Source organism: Hemicordylus capensis, chromosome 9 (assembly GCF_027244095.1).
Source record: "Hemicordylus capensis ecotype Gifberg chromosome 9, rHemCap1.1.pri, whole genome shotgun sequence".
Lineage (NCBI taxonomy): Eukaryota > Metazoa > Chordata > Lepidosauria > Squamata > Cordylidae > Hemicordylus > Hemicordylus capensis.
In genome coordinates, this window is record NC_069665.1 from 4509076 (window position 1) to 4528619 (window position 19544).

Sequence of the window (19544 nt, forward strand, 5' to 3'; positions counted from 1 at the left end):
AATGAAGCAATCGGAGAGGTGTCAAAAAGAGAGAGAGGAGATAAGAGGTGACTTCAATTACCCTCACATAGACCAGGCAAACTTATTTGTGGGTATTGACAGAGGCCAGTTTTTTAGACATGCTAAATGACTGTGCCGTAGCACACTTGGTCACAGAACCTGCCTTGCTGACAGTTGTGTGAACAAGCTTATAATCTTTTAAGCGCAGCGTGCAGTCCAGACCATGCCAGGAAGCTGTTAAGAGTCCAAGTTTGTTTATTAACCTGAGTATAACAAATATAACATGTACACAGTATAAAAAATGAACACAGTATGGGAGATAACAAGTACAGCACATCCATAAACTCTCCACACTTCTTTGGGCGATGAGAGTGTGAACTTCACGGCTTGGAAAAAGCATGTTGTAAAAATTGTTCTCTTGTTCCACAAAGATCATACAAAGTACATTCAAATACTTAAAAGTTGGCTTTCGGGGGAACAATGGGGAAAAGTCTGTGTGGGCCCAGGAATCCAATGCACTGATTCAGAAGCTTCTCATGTTGTGAATGATTTAGGGGAGGGGTCTGGGTTCTTTGTTAAGTGAAGTCCATCCAATAAAAAGTACAAATTGTATGAAACCACATGAGACATGCAGCTGTCTGCCATCAACGAGTTTGGGGGACATGCAGGCAACAAGTGAGACTGGGGGCCCTAGGCAGGCTCCGAATTGATGGGGGGCAGGTTTTGATGTTTGAAGTACTGGACTACTTGTTGGGGCAGCTCGGCTAGCACGGCTTTGGCCAATGTCTCCTTCGGTGCCTGAAACACAAGGAAAGACAGCGTGAAAAGAGGACCTAAGGCCACAGAGATAACTTTCATCTTACTTGAAACCCAATGCTTTTAAAAGTTAAAATGGTACACATCAAATATTTTGTTTATCTTACAATCAAGGGTGAGTGGGCAGGTAGGCAAGCTCTCCTGAGAGTCGCTGGATAGCCATGGGGACAGGGTGTGGGGGGAGAAAACAGGTGCACTTGTTGGTGGAGCTGTGCCAGTAGAGCCGCAGCGGTGGGCAGAGTTGTGCTGGGAGCAGGAGCCGGCATGCAGAGCTAAGCAGCGTGGGGGGGGGGGGCGCCCGGGCGGAGCTAAGCAGCGGGCGGGGGGAATGAAGCTCCAGTCCAGGGCAAAAGTGTGATGCAGGGTGAGGGGGGTTAATACTTTCCTGTGTGCTGTTTCCATCTTGAAAACTGACCCACACACAGCAAAGAAAAAATCACAATGCCTCCCCTCAGGCACCCCCAAGCAACCCTTCTGCACTCACACTGCGGAATTCACGGAATGGTACGAACTGGACGATATCGCGCACAGCCTCTTCTCCTGTGTAGGACCGGAGCACACGGTTGTCTCCATCCAGGAACTCCATGGCTGCAAAGTCTGCATTCCCCACACCTACAATGATGATTGACATGGGCAGCTTGGAGGCCTGCACCACTGCGTGCCTCGTCTCGTCCATGTCGCTGATAACACCGTCGGTGATGATCAACAGGATGAAGTATTGCTGAAGAGACACAAGTAGAGGGGAGGGTGAAAAATCAGAACAGGGATTTGGAGGCATTTGTAGATCTGCACCAGGGTTCCCTGTAAGGGGATTCCCAGAGGTTGACTACGGCTCCCACAATCCCTTTGGCAGCTGGAGACTGTGGGAGTTGTAGTCAACAGCATCTGGGCATCCCCTCTTCCAGGGAGCAGTGGTCAGTACCACATGAGGATGTAGGGGTACTGACCATCCACTCAGGAGCTGAAATGGCCCTGCTCTCACAGCGGCGGGCCTATGATGAGGCCTGTTGAGACGGCTGCTGCCTCGGTTGGTGGATTTTCAGCATCATTCTGGGTGGCAGAGTGGAAGACAGTCCTGACACAGAGGGCATAATCTGCTGGGAGGTGCCGTTAGGCTGGCCTCACTCAATGGCAGAAGACCCTCTGCTTCCTCCCAGACCCGTTTTAGCCCAGGTGGACAAGACCAACTGCTTGAGTCCATCTACTAATGAGTAAAGAGTTGAAAAACAGAGTCACCATCTAAGATTGTCTTTGGCTGTCTTTGTTGTTATGAGCTGGGAGAACACTCTTCAGGAGCAACGATCAGCTTTGTTCCCAAAGAGCGTCGGCTTTCTGGCCCAAAGGGATTGCATGGCCTGACCACAGCAGCCCCCCTGGGTCCCAGCCCTATCCAGCTAGCCTAGTCTGTTTCTCCAGAGCCCCAACTGGAGTGGTAGGGGCCAGGGGCGCCAGTCACCTTAGATACAGTTTCCAGAAGACTACAGGGGACACAGTGTGGGAAAAACTGGGCCGGGGGGTTGTGGATTTCACAAAGGTCCCCTACCGTTCCCGCCTCAACTCAAGCACTCCTTCCTTCCTTCCTCCCCCCCCCTTCCAAGTTTCCCCAGACACCTGATAACTGAGCATTAAAACTGAAGCCACATTTCACTCTTGCTAACTTCAAACTACAAAAGTCTTTACTATTAAAATGAGGGGAAAGAGAGAACCACCCACCCTTTCTATCAGGGATTTTAATTCAGGGAAGGGTACTTAAAACAAACCTTTTCTACCCTTTGAAGAGGTGGAGTTTGCAGTAGAACTGGTTTCTTCCGAGCTGCCATTCCCTGCATCCCACAAAATGCTCCAGGCACAGCACTGGTCCAGGACACTGTGTATGTGTCTGTGCATGTGTATTGGGGGCGGGATGACAACTCCTAGGAGCTGCTGTGCCTGAAGAAGGTCCCAAGTTCCCTCCCTGGCAGGCAGAGGCACTCTTACCCCTGGACTTCCAGGCTGAAGTCCAGGGCCTCCACACCCCCTGGGGCCCACCAAATCCTCTTTAGTCTGTCCTGGGTCTACATGTTAGAAAATGAAGCTTAACTTGCAGCAGGGGGCCTCCAAAGGACACAAGGTCCAGGCTTCAAAATTACCTAGATGCACCTCTGCTGGCAGCATCTCCAAGATAGGGCTGGGAGAGACTCCTGCCTACAACCTTGGAGAAGCCGCTGCCAGTCTGGGTAGACAATACTGAGCTGGATGGACCAAGGGTCTGACTCAGTATATGGCAGCTTCCTATGTTCCTATCCACTATGGAGCAGCAAAACCTATCAGCTCACCTTTGCCCTTTAAAAATCTGCCCCAACCCTGCTTCAATCCAGCCCTTCTCCCAAGCAAAATAAACGCAGGAACCTGTCCTGACCTAGCAGCATCATTTGGGAACTTAGAGGGACTCCTCATCCTATGCAGTACATGCAATTTTATGGGGACGCCAGGCGTCCATGTCCCAGTGTGTGCATATTGGGCCAGTGGATAGAAGCCACAGGTCCTTGATATGCTACTGGAGCTGCCACTTGCTTTCCCTCCGCATGTCACACACAGGAAAGGTGGGCACCTGTGTGTGTGCCAGAAACTCGGAGGTCGGGAGATTCGATTACTTTACACATTTTTACCAGAAGACAGTATATAAACAAAGACCTAAAGGAAAAGGAAGGAAGGAAAACAGGAATCTACTGCAGGGAGCAGAGCTGGTTAGTCCCATTTGCTAAACAAGGTCTGCCCTGGTTTGCATTTGGAGGGGAAACTACATATAAGCATTGTCTGCCATAAGATATTGCCTTGAGGGGATGCAGCTATAGTTCAGTCGTAGAGTATCTGCGTAGCAGGCAGAAGAACCCAGCTTCAATCCCCATCAGCATCTCTCAAGTGCTATTTCACACTGTGCTTTTACTTTGAATCCCCTCTGGAAGAGGGTGTGTGTGTCCGCACATCGGCCAGATTCTCCCCGAAGTCCGTGCAAGATCTTTGGGAGCATTTTTACACACCACTTGGATTTTTATTTCCTTAGCCTAATTTATGTCTGGGGTAAAAAACCAAACCAAACCCTGAATTTCAGTGACCTTTTCTGGATAAAGCGAGAGCGGCTTTTGAGATGCAAAAAGGAAGCAGCCCTGATTCGTGTTCCAAGTGCCTTTGCTTGTGGGATACGCTTTCGGCAAACCTGCGTGGATGGGGATGATGGGAGTTGTAGTTCAACAACAGCATGCAGAAGGTTCCAAGTTCCCTCCCTGGCAGCATCTCCAAGATAGGGCTGAGAGAGATTCCTGCCTGCAACCTTGGAGAAGCCGCTGCCAGTCTGGGTAGACAATACTGAGCTGGATGGACCAAGGGTCTGACTCAGTATATGGCAGCTTCCTATGTTCCTAACAGGTGGAGGACCATGTTTGCCCACCCCTGGTCTACAGTGACTGGCAGCAACTCTCCAAGGTTTCAGGCAAGAGACTTCCTCAGCCCTACTTGGAGATGCTGCCAGGGGTTGAATTTGGAACCTCCTGCTACAAGTCCCCAGCAGAAACTACAAAATGGAGCAGAGGCGTTCTTACCCTTGGACTCTGAGTCTGAAGTCCAGGGGCTCCACACCCCCTGGAGCCCCCCAAATGCTCTTTAGTCTGTCCTGGGTGGTGTGGTTTGTGCCCTCAAGAACCTATGTGTCAAAAAAAAATGATGCTGAACTTGTAGCCAGGGCGGGGGTGCTCCAAAGGCCTTTAGAACCAGGCTCCAAAATTACCGAGGTGCCCCTCTGAAATGGAGCAACGGGGCTGGGAACCCAAGAGGGGAGACTGCAGATGCTCTGCCACCTGTTCCCCCTCATCTCTTCAGCCCACTCCCATCTGCCCTCTTTTTAAATTATTATTTATTTTACATTTATATCCCGCTCGTCCTCCAAGGAGCCCAGAGTGGTGTGCTACGTACTTGAGTTTCTCCTCACAACAACCCTGTGAAGTAGGTTAGGCTAAGAGAGAAGTGACTGCCCCAGAGTCACCCAGCAAGTAGCATGGCTGAATGGGGATTTGAACTCGGGTCTCCCTGGTCCTAGTCCAGCACTCGAACCACTACACCACGCTGGCTCTTGCTCTTTCTGCCTCAAAGGGCTCCCTCCCTTCCTGGCCTCACCAGCACCGCTGCCCGTTTGCTTCCCCCTACTCCATGCCCTCCCATCAAAAAGAGAGCCCGTGTGGCATGGGGCAGGAATTCCCAACCTGGGGCCCCCAGCTGCTGTTGGACGACAATCCCCATCATAAGCAACAGCAGGAGGACTGCAGTGTGAGACCTTCGTCTTGGAGCATCTTTGTGCTTCTCGGCTCCTGAATTAGTCAATGCCTGCCGGGGGGGCGGAGGGGGGCCTCTAATTGCGGGTTTGCCCTTCATAGCAGAAGCAAATGTGTAAAAAAAAAATTTTTTTTACTGCAATTGTTCTCATAACAAAAATTAAATTAACCCCTGCTAACTGGGCAGAGGCACCTTTTAAGGTGGTGAGTCTCTTTATATAGCAGGGGGAGAGTAACTGGCCCTCTCCACCCCCAGCACAGCATCCCTCCAGTGATTGTTGCAGGTGTCTATCTCATGTTTCTTTTTAGATTGTGAGCCCTTTGGGGACAGGGATCCATCTTATTTATTTGTTATTTATCTGTGTAAACCGCCCTGAGCCATTTTTGGAAGGGCGGTATAGAAATAGAATAAAATAAATAAATAAATACATGAATAACTGTGCTCTGGCTGTAAAGAAGAGACCAGTAATTAGTGTTTCTCCCCCCCACCCCCCACCACCACCAAAAGGCTGCAGGAGCTGGCTAATTAAAGGGCTCTGCCATCTCCCTGCAAGGACACAAGTCGTGGAGAAACAGAAGCATAAAGCAGAAGAAACGAACGATGAGAAGTTGCCAGGAGAAGCCTCAGCAATGCTCTGCCAGCCCACACTGGACAGGCTGGCAACTGTGTTTTCTTACAAAGAACCAACACAAATCGAGTCTGGAAAAAGACAGAGGACAGGACGGAAAACACAGAAAGGCAAATGTCTGGCAACAGCCTCAACTGGATCCTCTATAAACACTGAGCGAAGAGATGGTGTGCATTCTGGCAAAGGGTGGCTCACAACATGAATAAAACAGATAGAATATAGAATTAAAACATAATGAAGTTAAAAGATCAGACTAAAACCACAATTAACATAACACATTTTAAAAGTGGAAATTAAAAGTTATCCATAAAAAGCTAAACACTAAGAAAACTGCCAGATAAAAGCCGTATTTTGTTATTAGAAGTAAAATAAAATGTAAAATAAACATTCAGTCTGCTAGCAATCCAATTTTGGGATTCTCACTCCAGTGGCCAAAGCCAGGGGAGTTGCTGGCTGATTCAAAGATACAGGGCCACAGCCCCACTTTTGATATTCAAACAATCATATCCGCTCCCAAGAATAACTACGTCTATTTTTTAAAGTCTCTAATATTCTAATCCAGCATCAAGGTGGAAGCAGCAGAGAGCCGGGCAAGGTCCCAGCTCTCCCTCGTGCTCCGTGCAGGCGCTTCCACTCCTGTGCTTCCTTTCTGGAAGGGGTGAGGGAGCAGGGAGGGGGCTGATGAGATCTGGGGGGCCCCATGGCGCCCTCGGCTCAAGCTCTTCAAACCACCATCTCTATTGCTTTGTGTCTGGAACAAACATTTTTCCCCCCTCTCCTCCCTTTAAGGATGAATGGCTCCTTTGCAATCCTCTGTTGCTATGGTGAAAATACAAGCACATTTTAAAAACCAGACCCGTCTCCCGCTGTGTAGAAGTCTGGCCTGAGGTGGGCTGCTGGAGGGATTAATTCAATGTGGAAAAGCAGAAGGAACCACAATCAATGGAGTTTCTTTGGAGACCACTCAGATTGTCCATATTTTTAAAAAAAGCATGAGCACCTGAGGATGGGGGGAGGCAACAAAGCAAAAAGCAAATCATCAAGGACCACAAGTTTACTCGAAGTGTCCCAGGAGCAAATGTGGGTACACAGAATCTAATTGGGCTCCAAGCTGAGATATATTTCTGGAGGGAGATTTTGTTTTGCTACACGGTGTTTGTATGCAGCCAAAAAAATGTCTCAGAGCAGGGCCACACAACTTCAGCCCTCCTGCAGATGTCAGACTACAACTCCCATAATCACTGACCATTGGCAACTGTGGCTGGGTATGATGGGAGTTGTAGTCCAAAACCAGATGGAAGACCAAAGTTGTGCATGGGGAGCGTTGCCATATTCTGGCTCTTCAAATCTGGGCACCCTGAGTTGCATATTATGTAAACTGGCTTGCAAATACTTTGCATAGTATGCAAATTAGCAGCTGCACTTTCCAACTGACTTGTATTTGCTCTGGATATCAACCAACAATAGTTGGGGAAGGTATCTTTGCCTGACCATTTTCCTTGGCATATTAACAGCAGCAATAGAGCACAGCTTTTTAATTAAGGCTGCAATTCTTTACGCACTTATTTGAGAGAAGATCTGATTGCAACCAATGGTGCTTGCTTCTAAGTAGGCATGCATTGAACGCAAAGCCAAGAAAGTCCTTTAACACTGCAATACACAGCCTGGTAGGCAGGCAGTGATTCACATCAAACTCAAGCTACTCTCAACTGATCGACAAACAAGGCAACATTCCTCAGGGGATGACTGTACTTGTGAAAGTGAAATCCTCCCAGGGAGCCTCCTGTGCTCTTCCTCTCTTAACAAAGCTGGTCAGAACCTGGGACCTTCCCCATGCAAAACAGCTACAGCCCCTCCCCAAGCTCTGCTCACCTCCATTTCACTCAGCTACACACCTTTTGCGCTAAAAACCAAGGCTCACCCACCCATCAGGCTCTGCTGCAGGGCAACACCCTTTCATAGTCTTTAATTCAAGCTTCCACTGGTCAACAGCAGCCAATCGCAAGAAAGCATCTAAATACACAGAGCCAAGTTCTTTAAAAGACAAACAGTGAGATGTTGGATTTGGGGGGTTCCATTCTCCAAATAAAGCCCCATTATTTAAAGCCCCTTCAGATAAAGTCCCTCTAAAGCACCTCCTTTGAAGGAGGGGCTGCTGCTGCCTCTTCTCAGCCGACATCTATTTGTAAGAAGGCTGTTCTTAAGAGACACGCTATTGACTGAGCTCTCCATTACCGCAAGAGTTGAAAGTAGGGAAAGTGGCGGGGCGGGAATCAGGTCTGTCAATAATGTTTTGCATCTTTGCACAAGATCTGGCTCCAATTTGCTCAGGAAAAACCTGCTCTCTTCATGCACACAAACCCTCCCTTGATGTGTCTCCCAGCACATTAGTGCTGAAGTGAGGGTCCAATTTGCACATCATTAGCACTCCTTTGTTCTAGATAACGAGACCTGAGGATACTTCTCCTCAGCAAAGGATCTTGAATTCTGGCGGGGTGGGGGGTGGATTTGAAATAATAGAAGGCAGTGAATCTAAAGGAAACTGCATCAAGTTCAGAGGATTCCCCAAAAGATAAGCACAGGAGGACCCCAAGAGATACAGCAATTGGCTGATTTTTTAAGGAGACGCTTTTAATGCAGATGGGAATCTGAATAAGGGAGTGTAGAAAGAGGAGGTGGAGGAGCAGAAGCTGGAAAGTTTGTGCAAAAACCTTCCAACAGAGTTCTCTCCCTCTCTCACTCACTTTTATGCATCTTTGGATTACAAACCTAAATCCAAATTATTGCAAATGGTTCCAATGAATGCCACTCAACCTTCATGTTGTTTCCCCGCTGCTGCAAGAAGGGAGAATATAGGAACATAGGAAGCTGGGAGTCAGACTGTAGGTCCATCTAGCTCAGTATTGTCTACACAGACTGGCAGCAGCTTCTCCAAGGTGGCAGGCAGGAGTCTCTCTCAGCCCGATCTTGGAGATGCTGCCAGGGAGGGAACTTGGGACCTTCTGCATGCAAAGTAGATGCTCCACCACTGAGCTGGGTTTATTGTGGCTGGGTATCCTGGGAGTTGTAGTTCAGCAACATCTGGAGGGCCGCAATTTGGGGAAGCCTGATCTAGGCATTTATGCACTGTGGCTTGGGATCATGGGAGTTGTAGTCCAACAATCTCTAGGGACCCCTGGCTGAGAACCCCCGGCTGCATCTCACTTGAGGGGCCGGGGAACAGAAACAATGCCTCCTCTTCAAAGCAGGCTTTTTGCGAACCCTTTCAGAAGAGTGAGAGTTAGAGGGGTTCTGTGACCCAAGAGAGGCTGCAGAAGCAGACCCCGCGGCTAGCAGGAAATGGAATTCAGCACCTAATGATCCGTTCCCCAATGTCCTCTGCCCCTAGGAGATTGCAAAGTGCCCTGCTGAGGTCCTGAGACAAGTGAGGAGCATAACTGGGGAAAGAAACGTGAACTTACAGTTGCAAACTCCTGCTGGGTCGCTTGGGCAGCAAAGCGGGCCACGTGATTAATGATGGGGGAGAAGTTTGTTGGTCCGTAGAAACGGATGTGAGGCAGGCAGGCGGAGTATGCTTGGACGATGCCTTCGACACCTTGGGGGCACCAAAACAGAAGCAGAATTACAGGCAGGGACACAGTTTCAGTTTAGTTCAGATCAGACAAAGTTCAATTGGAATTAGCAGGACTTAAGTTAGCCATGACTAACCAGTCTGCAGACTGCCCATGCTTTCCTGCGATAAATTTATCTCTATGCTCAATTAGGAACATATACTGAGGAACATAGGCAGCTGCCATATACTGAGTCAGACCCTTGGTCCATCTAGCTCAGTATTGTCTTCACAGACTGGCAGTGGCTTCTCCAAGGTTGTAGGCAGGGATATCTCTCTCAGCCCTATCCTGGAGATGCTGCCAGGGAGGGAACTGGGAACCTAGATGCTCTTCCCAGAGCAGCTCCATCCCCTGAGGGGGAATATCTTGCAGTGTGCACACTTCTAGTCTCCATATGCAACCAGGGCAGACCCTGCTTAGCAAAGGGGACCAGTCATGTTTGCTACCACAAGACCAGCTCTCCAATTACCAACTGCATCCTGAACTTTGGAGCATCTTCAGGCAAGGAACCCAATGAAACTGCCTTACACAGAGTCAGACCATTGTTCCATCCACCCTAGTATTATCTCCTCAGACTGGAAGCAACTCTCCAAGGGTTAGGAACAATAGGAAGTGGCCTTCTATTGAATCAGACCCTTGATCCATCTCGCTCAGTGTTACCTACTCTGACTGGCAGCAACTCTCCAAGGTTTCAGGCTGGAGTCTCTCTCAGCCCTACCTGGAGATGCTTCCAGGGAATGAACCTGGGACCTTCTGCATGCTAAACGGATGCGCTTCCACTGAGCATCCCGGTCCATCTGAAGCCCCAACCCAGTTAGACGGAAGGTTTTCCAGCCACTCTACCAGAGATCCTTTTAAGTGGCCCGGTGGGGAACTGAACCTGGGACCTTCTCTCTGCAAGGACATGCAGCTCCACCACTGGGCTATGGCCCAGGCATTGTGAGATCAGAACCTTCACTAGCCTCATGAAAAGGAGAGCATGTGTGAAATGGAGACGCAATCTCAGCCCTAGGCTGAACCCACCTGTTTTTCTAGCCTAGCTAAGGAACAGGCTCTTAGAGAAGGATGCACTTACCGAGGCAGAAAGGGTTTGTGGGGTTGAAGTTAATGGCAAACTCATGAGAAACCTGGAAGGGGAAGAAAAAGCAAGAATCATACTGTCTTCCATAAGGCTGGCAAAATGCTACCTCTATTGCAGGGTGAATCATCATGAGTTCAGAAAGTGAACCTCTATGTTACATTTGAGGCTTTTTGTGTCAAACTGGAAGTTTGTTTATTATTTATTTTATTCAACATCTTTTTATACTGCCCAAAACTTACGTCTCTGGTTTGGTTTACAACAAAATAAAAACAGAAAGTAAAACACTAGTGAAAACAAAAACAAAAAGTTTAAAACATTACAACAATCAGAGGCGTATCTAGGGAAAATAGCGCCTAGAGCAAACACTGAAATTGCGCCCCCTGTCCAAGCATCTTGACACCCATCTTTCAGATAACTTTACCATAATATCAGCTGAAAAATACAAGTCAGGCTCGTTAATCTTTTAATCTTTCAAAAACTATTTTAGCAGTGGACTTAACCAGACCAAAAAATGCTGGAAAACTACAAATTTCAGTATGCTGAGGCTCATGAAATACCCAAATACTATGTGGAGGTGTACTTGGAAAACTAAACAGAAGTGCCTGCCTAATTCTCTACTATGTATTGTAGCATCACCATTACATAAGTTTTAAAAATCAATTGAGAATTTGACTTTTCCCAGATACTCTGTAAATAATTAAAGGATATGCAGAGTAAACTGTATCACTGCTTGGAATATATTCTAGTCTTTCAGAAAGACAGTTAAAATGAGAGAAAGAGAGCAAGAAACTCCCACTGGGCCTTAATATTAAGGATTTCACACTGATTCAAAGACAAATTCACCATTAATAGCCATATTAGCAAGACATCACATTTAACTCACTTATCACAAGAAGCAAAGTAAGAGCAAATGAATACAATCCTAGCTCATAAGCATCAGCTCAGTATTCACAAGCCCTGATTCTCTGTACATAGTGCCAATGTGCGGTGGCCATTTTTAAAAATCTTTTTTTAAAAAATGGCCACTGAAAACAAAATGGCCACCGCGCATGCTCAAATGGCCTCTGCAAGGCCTGGCAAGACCTAGGGCCTCACAGAGGCCATTTGAGCATGCACGGTGGCTATTTTGTTTTTGGCAGCCATTGTTGTTGTTTTTAAAATTAATTTTACAAAATGGCGCCCCCCTTCAAGTGGCGCTCAGGGCACGTGCCCTGCCTGCCCTACCTCTAGATACGCCCCTGACAACAATTTAAAGATTTTAAAACAATATTTTAAAAGAGCATTAAAACCATTAAAACAATATTAATTAAAAGCCTGGGTGAACAGATGCGCCTTTAAAGACTTTTTAAAAGCTGTCAGAGATAGGGAGGCTCTTATTTCACTAGGGAGCGCCATTCCATCCCCAAAAGATGGTGTAGTGTGGCAGAAACCATTCTTTGGCTTCTGCTAGTCCCCTTGCTTGCTCACACCCTAGACAGGAGGCATAACTGAACCCACAGGAGCTGAAAGATCCATCCAATGCAAGGCACAATCCTTGTGTAAGTCTAGCCTTCTTTTCCAAAAGCTTTCAGCTAAAGTGCCCAAGGGCAATTCTAAGGGTAACGGAATCAGGCACTTTACCACTTCTGCAATGACTGTAGCCATAAGCAAATCTTCAAACTGATATTATATAGACCCACTGGCAAGAGAACATCTCCTATGTAAGGCCATTTTTTAAAAATCAAACTCTTAAATATTATAGTATCCAAAATATGAAAAATACTTGGGTAACAGAATCATAATTTCTAGACCTCTTTTCTGATTCCGTTACCAGCATATTTTGCATGCTTCAGACACGGAGGCTATTCATCTGCGCATGCAAAGGGCTAAGGGAGGCCAGCCCGGTTTTGCACACGCGTGTGAGCCACTGGGATTGGGCCGCTCCCAGTGGCTACATGGCAGCAAACCCAACTATTCAGCCACCCTTTAAAATGAGGTTATCCACCTTAAGTGGCGCAGCGGGAAATGCTTAACTAACAAGTCAGAGGCTGCCAGTTCAAATCCCTGCAGGTACTATGTCGGGCAGCAGCGACATAGGAAGATGCTGAAAGGCCATCATCTCACACTGTGCGGGAGGAGGCAATGGTCAACCCCTCCTGTATTCTACCAAAGAAAACCACAGGTCTCTGTGGGCGCCAGGAGTCGAAATCGACTTGACGGTACACTTTACCTTTACCTTAAAAAGAGGTTAAGGGACCAAGTGCATTATCAGAGCTGGGCGGGGGGCGATGTCCGCTGGCACGTCCCAGTACCCCAACCCTCAGAGCTGCTGGGAGAGCCGCTGGTCGTCTGGGCGGGCAATCCACCCGCCCATGGAAGGGAGGATGATTGACTGTGGGGGAAGTAGGTTTAACCCGGCTTCCCCACAGCCTGCCTGTGAGCCCTTCTCATGGATCGTGAGAAGAGGCTCGCTATCTTCAATATTTAAGGGGTTTGTAAAAATATAGCCTTATAATAGGGGATGTTCTCTTGCCGGTGACTATATGTACTATCAACCTGAAAATCTGCTCACAGCTACAGTAATTGAAAATGTGGTAACACGCCTGATAAGTAAAGTCTGTTGAAGTTCCCATGCAGATATGCCTTCCTCGTGCATTGAAGCTAGCATGCATCACATTTCATTTCGGTCCCTAACCACACAATAACTGTAACCACGTGTCCTTTCTTCTCCCAGAACTGCAGGCACAGGATTTCTGTGCCCCTTAATAAACAAGGAGTTTTCACACCCTAAGGTGGGTAGGGAGGAACCTGGAGAAGGAAATAAAGTTGTGAAGTGACCAGATGGATGTGGTCACAGGTTTCATTTGTGTGAAGAAATGTCTATTTTTGATATTAAGCCTTATGGGTCACCACATGCGTGAGTGCATTTTACAGGTTTTTGTCATCCTTTCGCCCAGTTCCTGCAGGGGAGATTGCGTAAGGTTCTCTTTGCAGAGCGGTTAGCATTTCAAGATGTTCTCTGACATTTTCAACCCGACTTTTTGCATGCAAAATATCTTATTCATATCAGCTCTTTGAAAGCGTTTGGCGGCACCATGGCAACAAGAGCATATGGAGAACAAAGCATGATTTATATGTCTCTTATCTTTAATGATCATCCCCGTTTCTATTCTGGTCCCTGCTGTACAATAGGCGCTGTTATATACTGCCCATGGAAATGCAGATTGCAATCCCCAAGTTATGGATGTGAAATTAAGAGGAGACATTCGCAAAAGTGGGGGCAGAAATCACAGAGACTGGTTAAGGACAACCATGATGGAAGGTTGGGTTCTGCACTACAACTTCCTACAACTAATGAAGTCAAATCCTGAGATTTGAATATATTATGCCTATAGGCACATTACGCACATGCTTAAGAACATAAAATTGTAAGAACAGCCCTGCTGTATCAGCCCATCTAGTCCCGCATCCTGTTTCACATAGAGGCCCACCAGATGCCTCTAGGGAGCCCACAGGCAAGAGCTGAGGGCAGGCCCTCTCTCCTGCTGTTGCTCCCCTGCAACTGGTACTCAGAGGCATCTTGCCTCTGAGGTCGGAGGTGGCCTATAGCCCTCCGACTGGTAGCCATTCATAGACTTGTCCTCCTTGACTTTGCCTTTCAAACCGTGGTTAGCCCTATGTCAACACCGAGCGACAGTGGTTTCATCTCAGAAGAAAATTGTTTGCCAACTTTCGATACAAACTGAAAGGAGACATTTCTCCTTGGCCTTTTCCTCTCCCTGCGTCAATAAGGCACAAAGGATCTGCAAGTCTGACATGATAGGGGGCGAACCTTTCAGGTGTTCTGAGTTTTTGCTTATTTTTTGTTTCTGCTTATGGTCAGCTCCATGAGTTAATCAGGTGAGCAAATGTCAATCTGTGATTGAAACTTTAATTCAGGGTTTCTCAAACCTGGGTCCTCAGGTGTTGCTGGACTACAACTCCCATCATCCCCAGCCACAATGGCCATCAGCTGGGGATGAAGGGAGTTGTAGTCCAACAACCTCTGGGGATCGGAGGTTGAGAACCCATGCTTTAATCAACTATTCAGGCTTTAATCAGCTATTCCATTCCCTTCCAGCCCTCAGCTGTACCACACATGCTTCTGTATGAAATGCAACCCTATCCTGCCTGGATTACTACTTTTTAAAAAACTCATTTGGATAGAAAGAGCACTTTTTGCCTTAAATCTTCAAAAACAAAGCAGCACATCCACACACACACCACCACCACCACGTGGATTTTGTTCACTTTATTTTCATTCCCATTAAAATGTCAGCGTTCAACTCCCCCCCCCCCCCAATTCCAGTAACAACAAATTGGTCGCCTTGAGAACTGAAAGATGTTTACGGAACTCGTTGTAACAAAAGAAAATGACAGACATCACGTCTAACGGTTAAGGAGGGATGAGTCACCTCCAGGCAGTACAAAGAGTGCCTGATCCGGCACTTATCCTCACTGCACCTCTACCCAAAGTGCATCAAATTGCCATTTCTTCAGCCCCAAAAAAACCCTGTTAAAAAAAAAAAGGAAACGCACATTGATTTTTACTGGAGATCTTGGCCATTGTGACAGCAGCCAGGACTTTATAAAAAGACTCGGAGACTCAGCACTGGCGCCAAGAGACTGGTGTAGATGTAGATGAACACAAGGGCAGCCCTTTCATGGGGCGAGGTGAGACGGTTGCCTCAGGCAGCAGATGCCCCTGGCCACTGCCACCAGAGCAACGGATGGGGCCGATCTGATCCTTGCAAGCTTTGTATGGAGCACCTCACCCTCATGCTCCTCGCAAAGCAGGGGCACCGGAAGCTCGCCCACGGCTGGGGCACAAGCTCCCACCGGTAGCCCCTACTACACTGAAATGGCGCAAAATGCACAGGTGCCTGAAGCACACCATGGCTAGCAACAGGAGAGGGTGTGCTCAGACCCTCTCCTGGTCGATCCCAGTCAGCGCTTGAAGAGGATAAAAACAGGAATAAAACTTCAATAAAAGCAAACTGCTAAAACAAAAACACAGCTACGACAGAGAGAGAGAGAGCTGGGGGCCTAAAATGTGTTTAAAATTTTTATTTCTGTTGTTGTAAACTGCTTTGAACTTTTTCAGAAAAGTTCTACAGGCAAACTTTGCTATCCTCAGACCTGATATCCACAGTTCCACGTATCTGAGATTGGGAAATTGACAACCGACCTCAGCATGTGCAGTGTGTGTGTGGGAAAGAGTTAATTTTGTATATCTGCAGTGTCGGAGTGGCTGGGAATAACCTCAAAGGTCATTTCTGGCCACCATTTTCTTAAAAGGAGCCATTTTGTGGCTCTTTATAAAAAATTCTGCAATTTTATTTTATTTTTGCAGAAAAATGGGGGAATTGAGACTTTGTAGGGAGGGGCATTCCTGTACAGCTGGAGACCTGCAGTAGGGCACCCCCCCCATTTTTTGTGTGTTTTGCACAATTTCCCCCCCATTTTTCCAGCATCCAGGAACCTAATGGCCCATTCCCTTAATGCCCCATTATCTGCGGTTCCGTTATCCGCAGTTGTATCAGAGAATGGAACCCCAACAGATAACAGGGTTCACTTGCATCCACATCTGTTAATAAACAAGCATGGCTCTAGCTGCAGCCACTCTAGACACAAACATGACTCTTTCTCTGCAATCTGCTCCTGCCCCGTTATTCTAGTCTCGGAATCAACTTTCCAAACCGTGCCTGGTCCCAGATGCTCTCAGCACTTGCCAAAGGACCAGGGGGTAATACTGAAAGCTTCATTCCACATAAGGATATATAGGCATTGTAAACAAGAAACACATTCACAACAATGGAAGCATATTTACCTTCCAGTCTGGTGGCAGCTGGGCACCAAACCCCAAGGCCGGAAACATTTTATCTCTACAAAATAATGATAAAAAGAAAAGAGTGAGACAGAAAGGCAGGAAAAGTAAATTGTGTCAGGGTCGGACCTTTCCCTCCATTCCTAAATCCAACTGTGATGAAAATGAATACTGTATTCTGAAACCCAAATAAACTACGTTGCTTCAGTAAAGATGTAGATATTTCCTTATTCAGCATATAATTTCTCCTAAATTATGGGAGAGGGTAAAGAAGCTATGCAGAAAATGAATGATCTGAAGGACTATATCACAGAATTCTCCCAGTTGTCAGGTTAGGTAACAAGGGCAATATCCTAGCTGTAAGAGTTGTTAGACAGTGGAACAGCCTGTCTCATGAAGCGGTTCACTGGAGGTTTTCAGAGGCTGGATGGCCCTCTCTTGGGCATATGCGTAGCAGATTCCGGCACGGACTAGGGGGTTGGAGTAGAAGACCTCCAAAGATCCCTTCCAATTCTATGATTCTATTACTATCTTCTGCCTGGATTGCCTTCTCAGTCCTCTGATGTTTGGGACTTGACCAGGCAGTGATCAACGTTTCATGCATTTCTCCACTGGCAGAGAGGTTACAAATGAACATAAATAAATAAATAAAAAGGTGACTAGATTGATGGATTCTGTGCCAGGGAACACAGCCCACGTGGAATCCTGTGATGTTGTCCAATTGCTGGGGAATGGGCTATCGCTATGGGATTGTCCTAAAGTTCCCAAAATCGGTTCCCCAGAAGATGTTGCTGGATTACAACTCCCATCATTCCTTCAGCCATCCTAGTTAGGGATAATGGGAGTTGCAGTCCAACAATTTCTGGGGAGCTAAGGTTGGGGATCCCTGCCTGACAGCTATGCCGGGTCAGAATCTGGGATTCGGCAAAAGAGCTGATGATCCTCCTTAATGTCCATTGAGGTTTCTTTAATGGGAGATTATATCTGGAATGTGGAGAAGCCATCAGAGCTTGGGATGGAGTCTTCAAGCTGCGGAGAGGGGCCAGATGGAAGGTGCCGAGACTGAATGAAGGGGTGGGTGGGTGTGGGTGTGCAGTGGCATGAGAGAGAAAGCATATTATGGGATGCAGGGTGGGGATCTGAAAGGAGGTAGCAGATTTTCTAGCTAGCAGGAGTTGCCTTCCCTCAACACTAAACTTGTATATTTGAAAAAAAGCCAAATATTATGAAGACCCCAGAAGCGCCCAGTGATCTCGCCTCCACAGCAAGACAGTATCTAGGTAGTTTGGCCCCTGGAACTTCTCACCACTTGAGAAAGTGGGAAATACATAACAATATTTTTTATTACAAATCTGTGGCAAACATTAGGAGAAGCTACTTTGTGAGCCAATTTTGGCTGAAAAGTAGGGTGTACATAACATAGGGTGTCAGACAAATGAGCCCTGTAAATAGCATAATTTACATATTTCATTTATATTCTGCATTTTTATTTTATCATAGAAGGGGTGGAGAATAGGGAGTATGAAGTCTCCCCTTTGCTAAGCAGGGTCCACCCTGGTTTGCATTTGGATGAGTGACATATGAGCACTGACTGCTACAAGGCATTCCCCCGGCTGCATCCAAACAGGGACTCTACCACTGAACTACGGGTGGGGCCCCAGCTGAGTGGTAGAGCCCCTTCTTGTATGTAGAAGGTCCCCAGGTTCAATCTCGGACAGCATCACCAGATAGGGCTGAGAGAGGCTGCCAGTCAGTGTAGACAAGACTGAGCTAGATCAGCCAAGGGTCTGACTCAGTAGGAGGAAGCTTCCTATGTTCTTAACTCAAGGTGATGTGCCTGGAGTTCCTAGGCGGTCCCCCATCCAGACACTGACCAAACCTAGACCTGCTTAGCTTCAGCAAAGTGGCTGCATCATGAACCCTCAGGCTGAAGAACAGCTTTTTCTGTTCCTGAGACTTGTAGCATTTCAATGAGGAATGAGCAGGTGTATGCACTTAACAGCAGTCAAACTGGTATACACCAAAGTCCACCTCTAGTCCAATACCCTGACCCCAGAAGGACCAGCTAGGAGGAGGGCATGGAGGTAGTAAGCCTCCTTTTTTGTTTTCTCGTCTGCAGCTTTTGGTACTCAAGGTATGCTGCCTCTGAACCTGGAGGCTCATTGACCTATTGTGGCTAAGAGCCGACGAACCTAGCCTCCGTTAATTCTGCTTAGGACAAATGAGGAATCTGCAGAGGCCTGATCCGGAGAGGGGAGGTAGCACTTACGTGTCATAGTCCTGGATGATCTGTCCCACTGCCCAGATGGCTGAAAGGTATTCGTTGGTTCCCATGGGACTGATGAAATGCAAAGAGGTGGGGTCTCGGGGATTCCCATTTGATGCTGTGAAGTCAATTCCAACCTGAAAGGAAAGATCAGAGTTGTCCTTATGAGACACCCCTCTGGGAGCTGCTCTGGGGGGTTCAACAATACTGACTGCGGAACCACATTTACGGTTCAGATTGCTGAACCCAGACTGTTGAATGATTTATGGCTGTTGCTTTTTGGTTCTTATTGTTTTAACTGATTTTAACAACAACAAATTTTTATATGCCGCTCTTCAATCAAAGTTCTCAAAGCGGTCTACATAGAAAGATAAACGATACATCAATAAGATGGTTGCCTGTCCCCAAAGGGCTCACAATCTAAAATGAAATTTAAGGTTGGCACCAGAAATAGCCACTGGAGGGATGCTGTGCTGGGGTCGGATAGGGCAAATTGCTCTCCTCCTGCTAAATATAAGAGAGTCGTCACTTTAAAAGGTGCCTCTTTGCTCAGTTAGCAGGGGTTTAATGTTTTGATGTGGTTTTATGGAGGTTTATTGCATTTTAATTTTTGTAAACTGCCTTGGGATGAGTTTTATGAAAGGTGGTATAGAAATTGAACAATAGTTAAATAAAATATAAACTTAAAATTAAATTAAATATAAATATAAAATATAAACAAAAACTCCCATCATCTCCAGCCACTATGGTTAATGCCTGCCACAACACCAAAGTGTGATAGTTTTCATATTACTTTATCTTGTTTATTACTGGAAGCTGCTTTGAATTCTTGAGAAGAAAGAGGGGGGTGCCATTGGTTTTGTAAAAAAAATTACCTACATACACTGCAGAAGAAAACCACAACGCTGTCCGGTTACTCAAGCTTCAGAAAGAGGATTCCAGATTCCTGGTTTTGTTTATCTGGCTGCCAGAAAAACGGCTATTTCCTCTTT

The 19544-nt window shown here is 46.8% G+C and overlaps 1 protein-coding gene across 4 annotated transcripts in view; it reads right to left on the reverse strand.

The window, feature by feature from the left end:
- Nucleotides 1-237: 237 nt before the first annotated feature.
- Nucleotides 238-19544, reverse strand: part of CPNE2 (copine 2) — a 102897-nt gene continuing 83590 nt past the window's right edge. For all 4 annotated transcript variants that reach the window (XM_053270418.1, XM_053270415.1, XM_053270417.1 and 1 more), the window contains exons 11-16: nucleotides 18556-18689; nucleotides 16290-16344; nucleotides 10436-10487; nucleotides 9211-9344; nucleotides 1301-1537; nucleotides 238-798 (exon numbers count right to left, since the gene is read on the reverse strand). In XM_053270418.1, the coding sequence (XP_053126393.1) occupies nucleotides 691-798; nucleotides 1301-1537; nucleotides 9211-9344; nucleotides 10436-10487; nucleotides 16290-16344; nucleotides 18556-18689 (720 nt within the window). In that variant the 3' untranslated portion in view covers nucleotides 238-690. The remainder of the gene's footprint in view (nucleotides 799-1300; nucleotides 1538-9210; nucleotides 9345-10435; nucleotides 10488-16289; nucleotides 16345-18555; nucleotides 18690-19544) is intronic.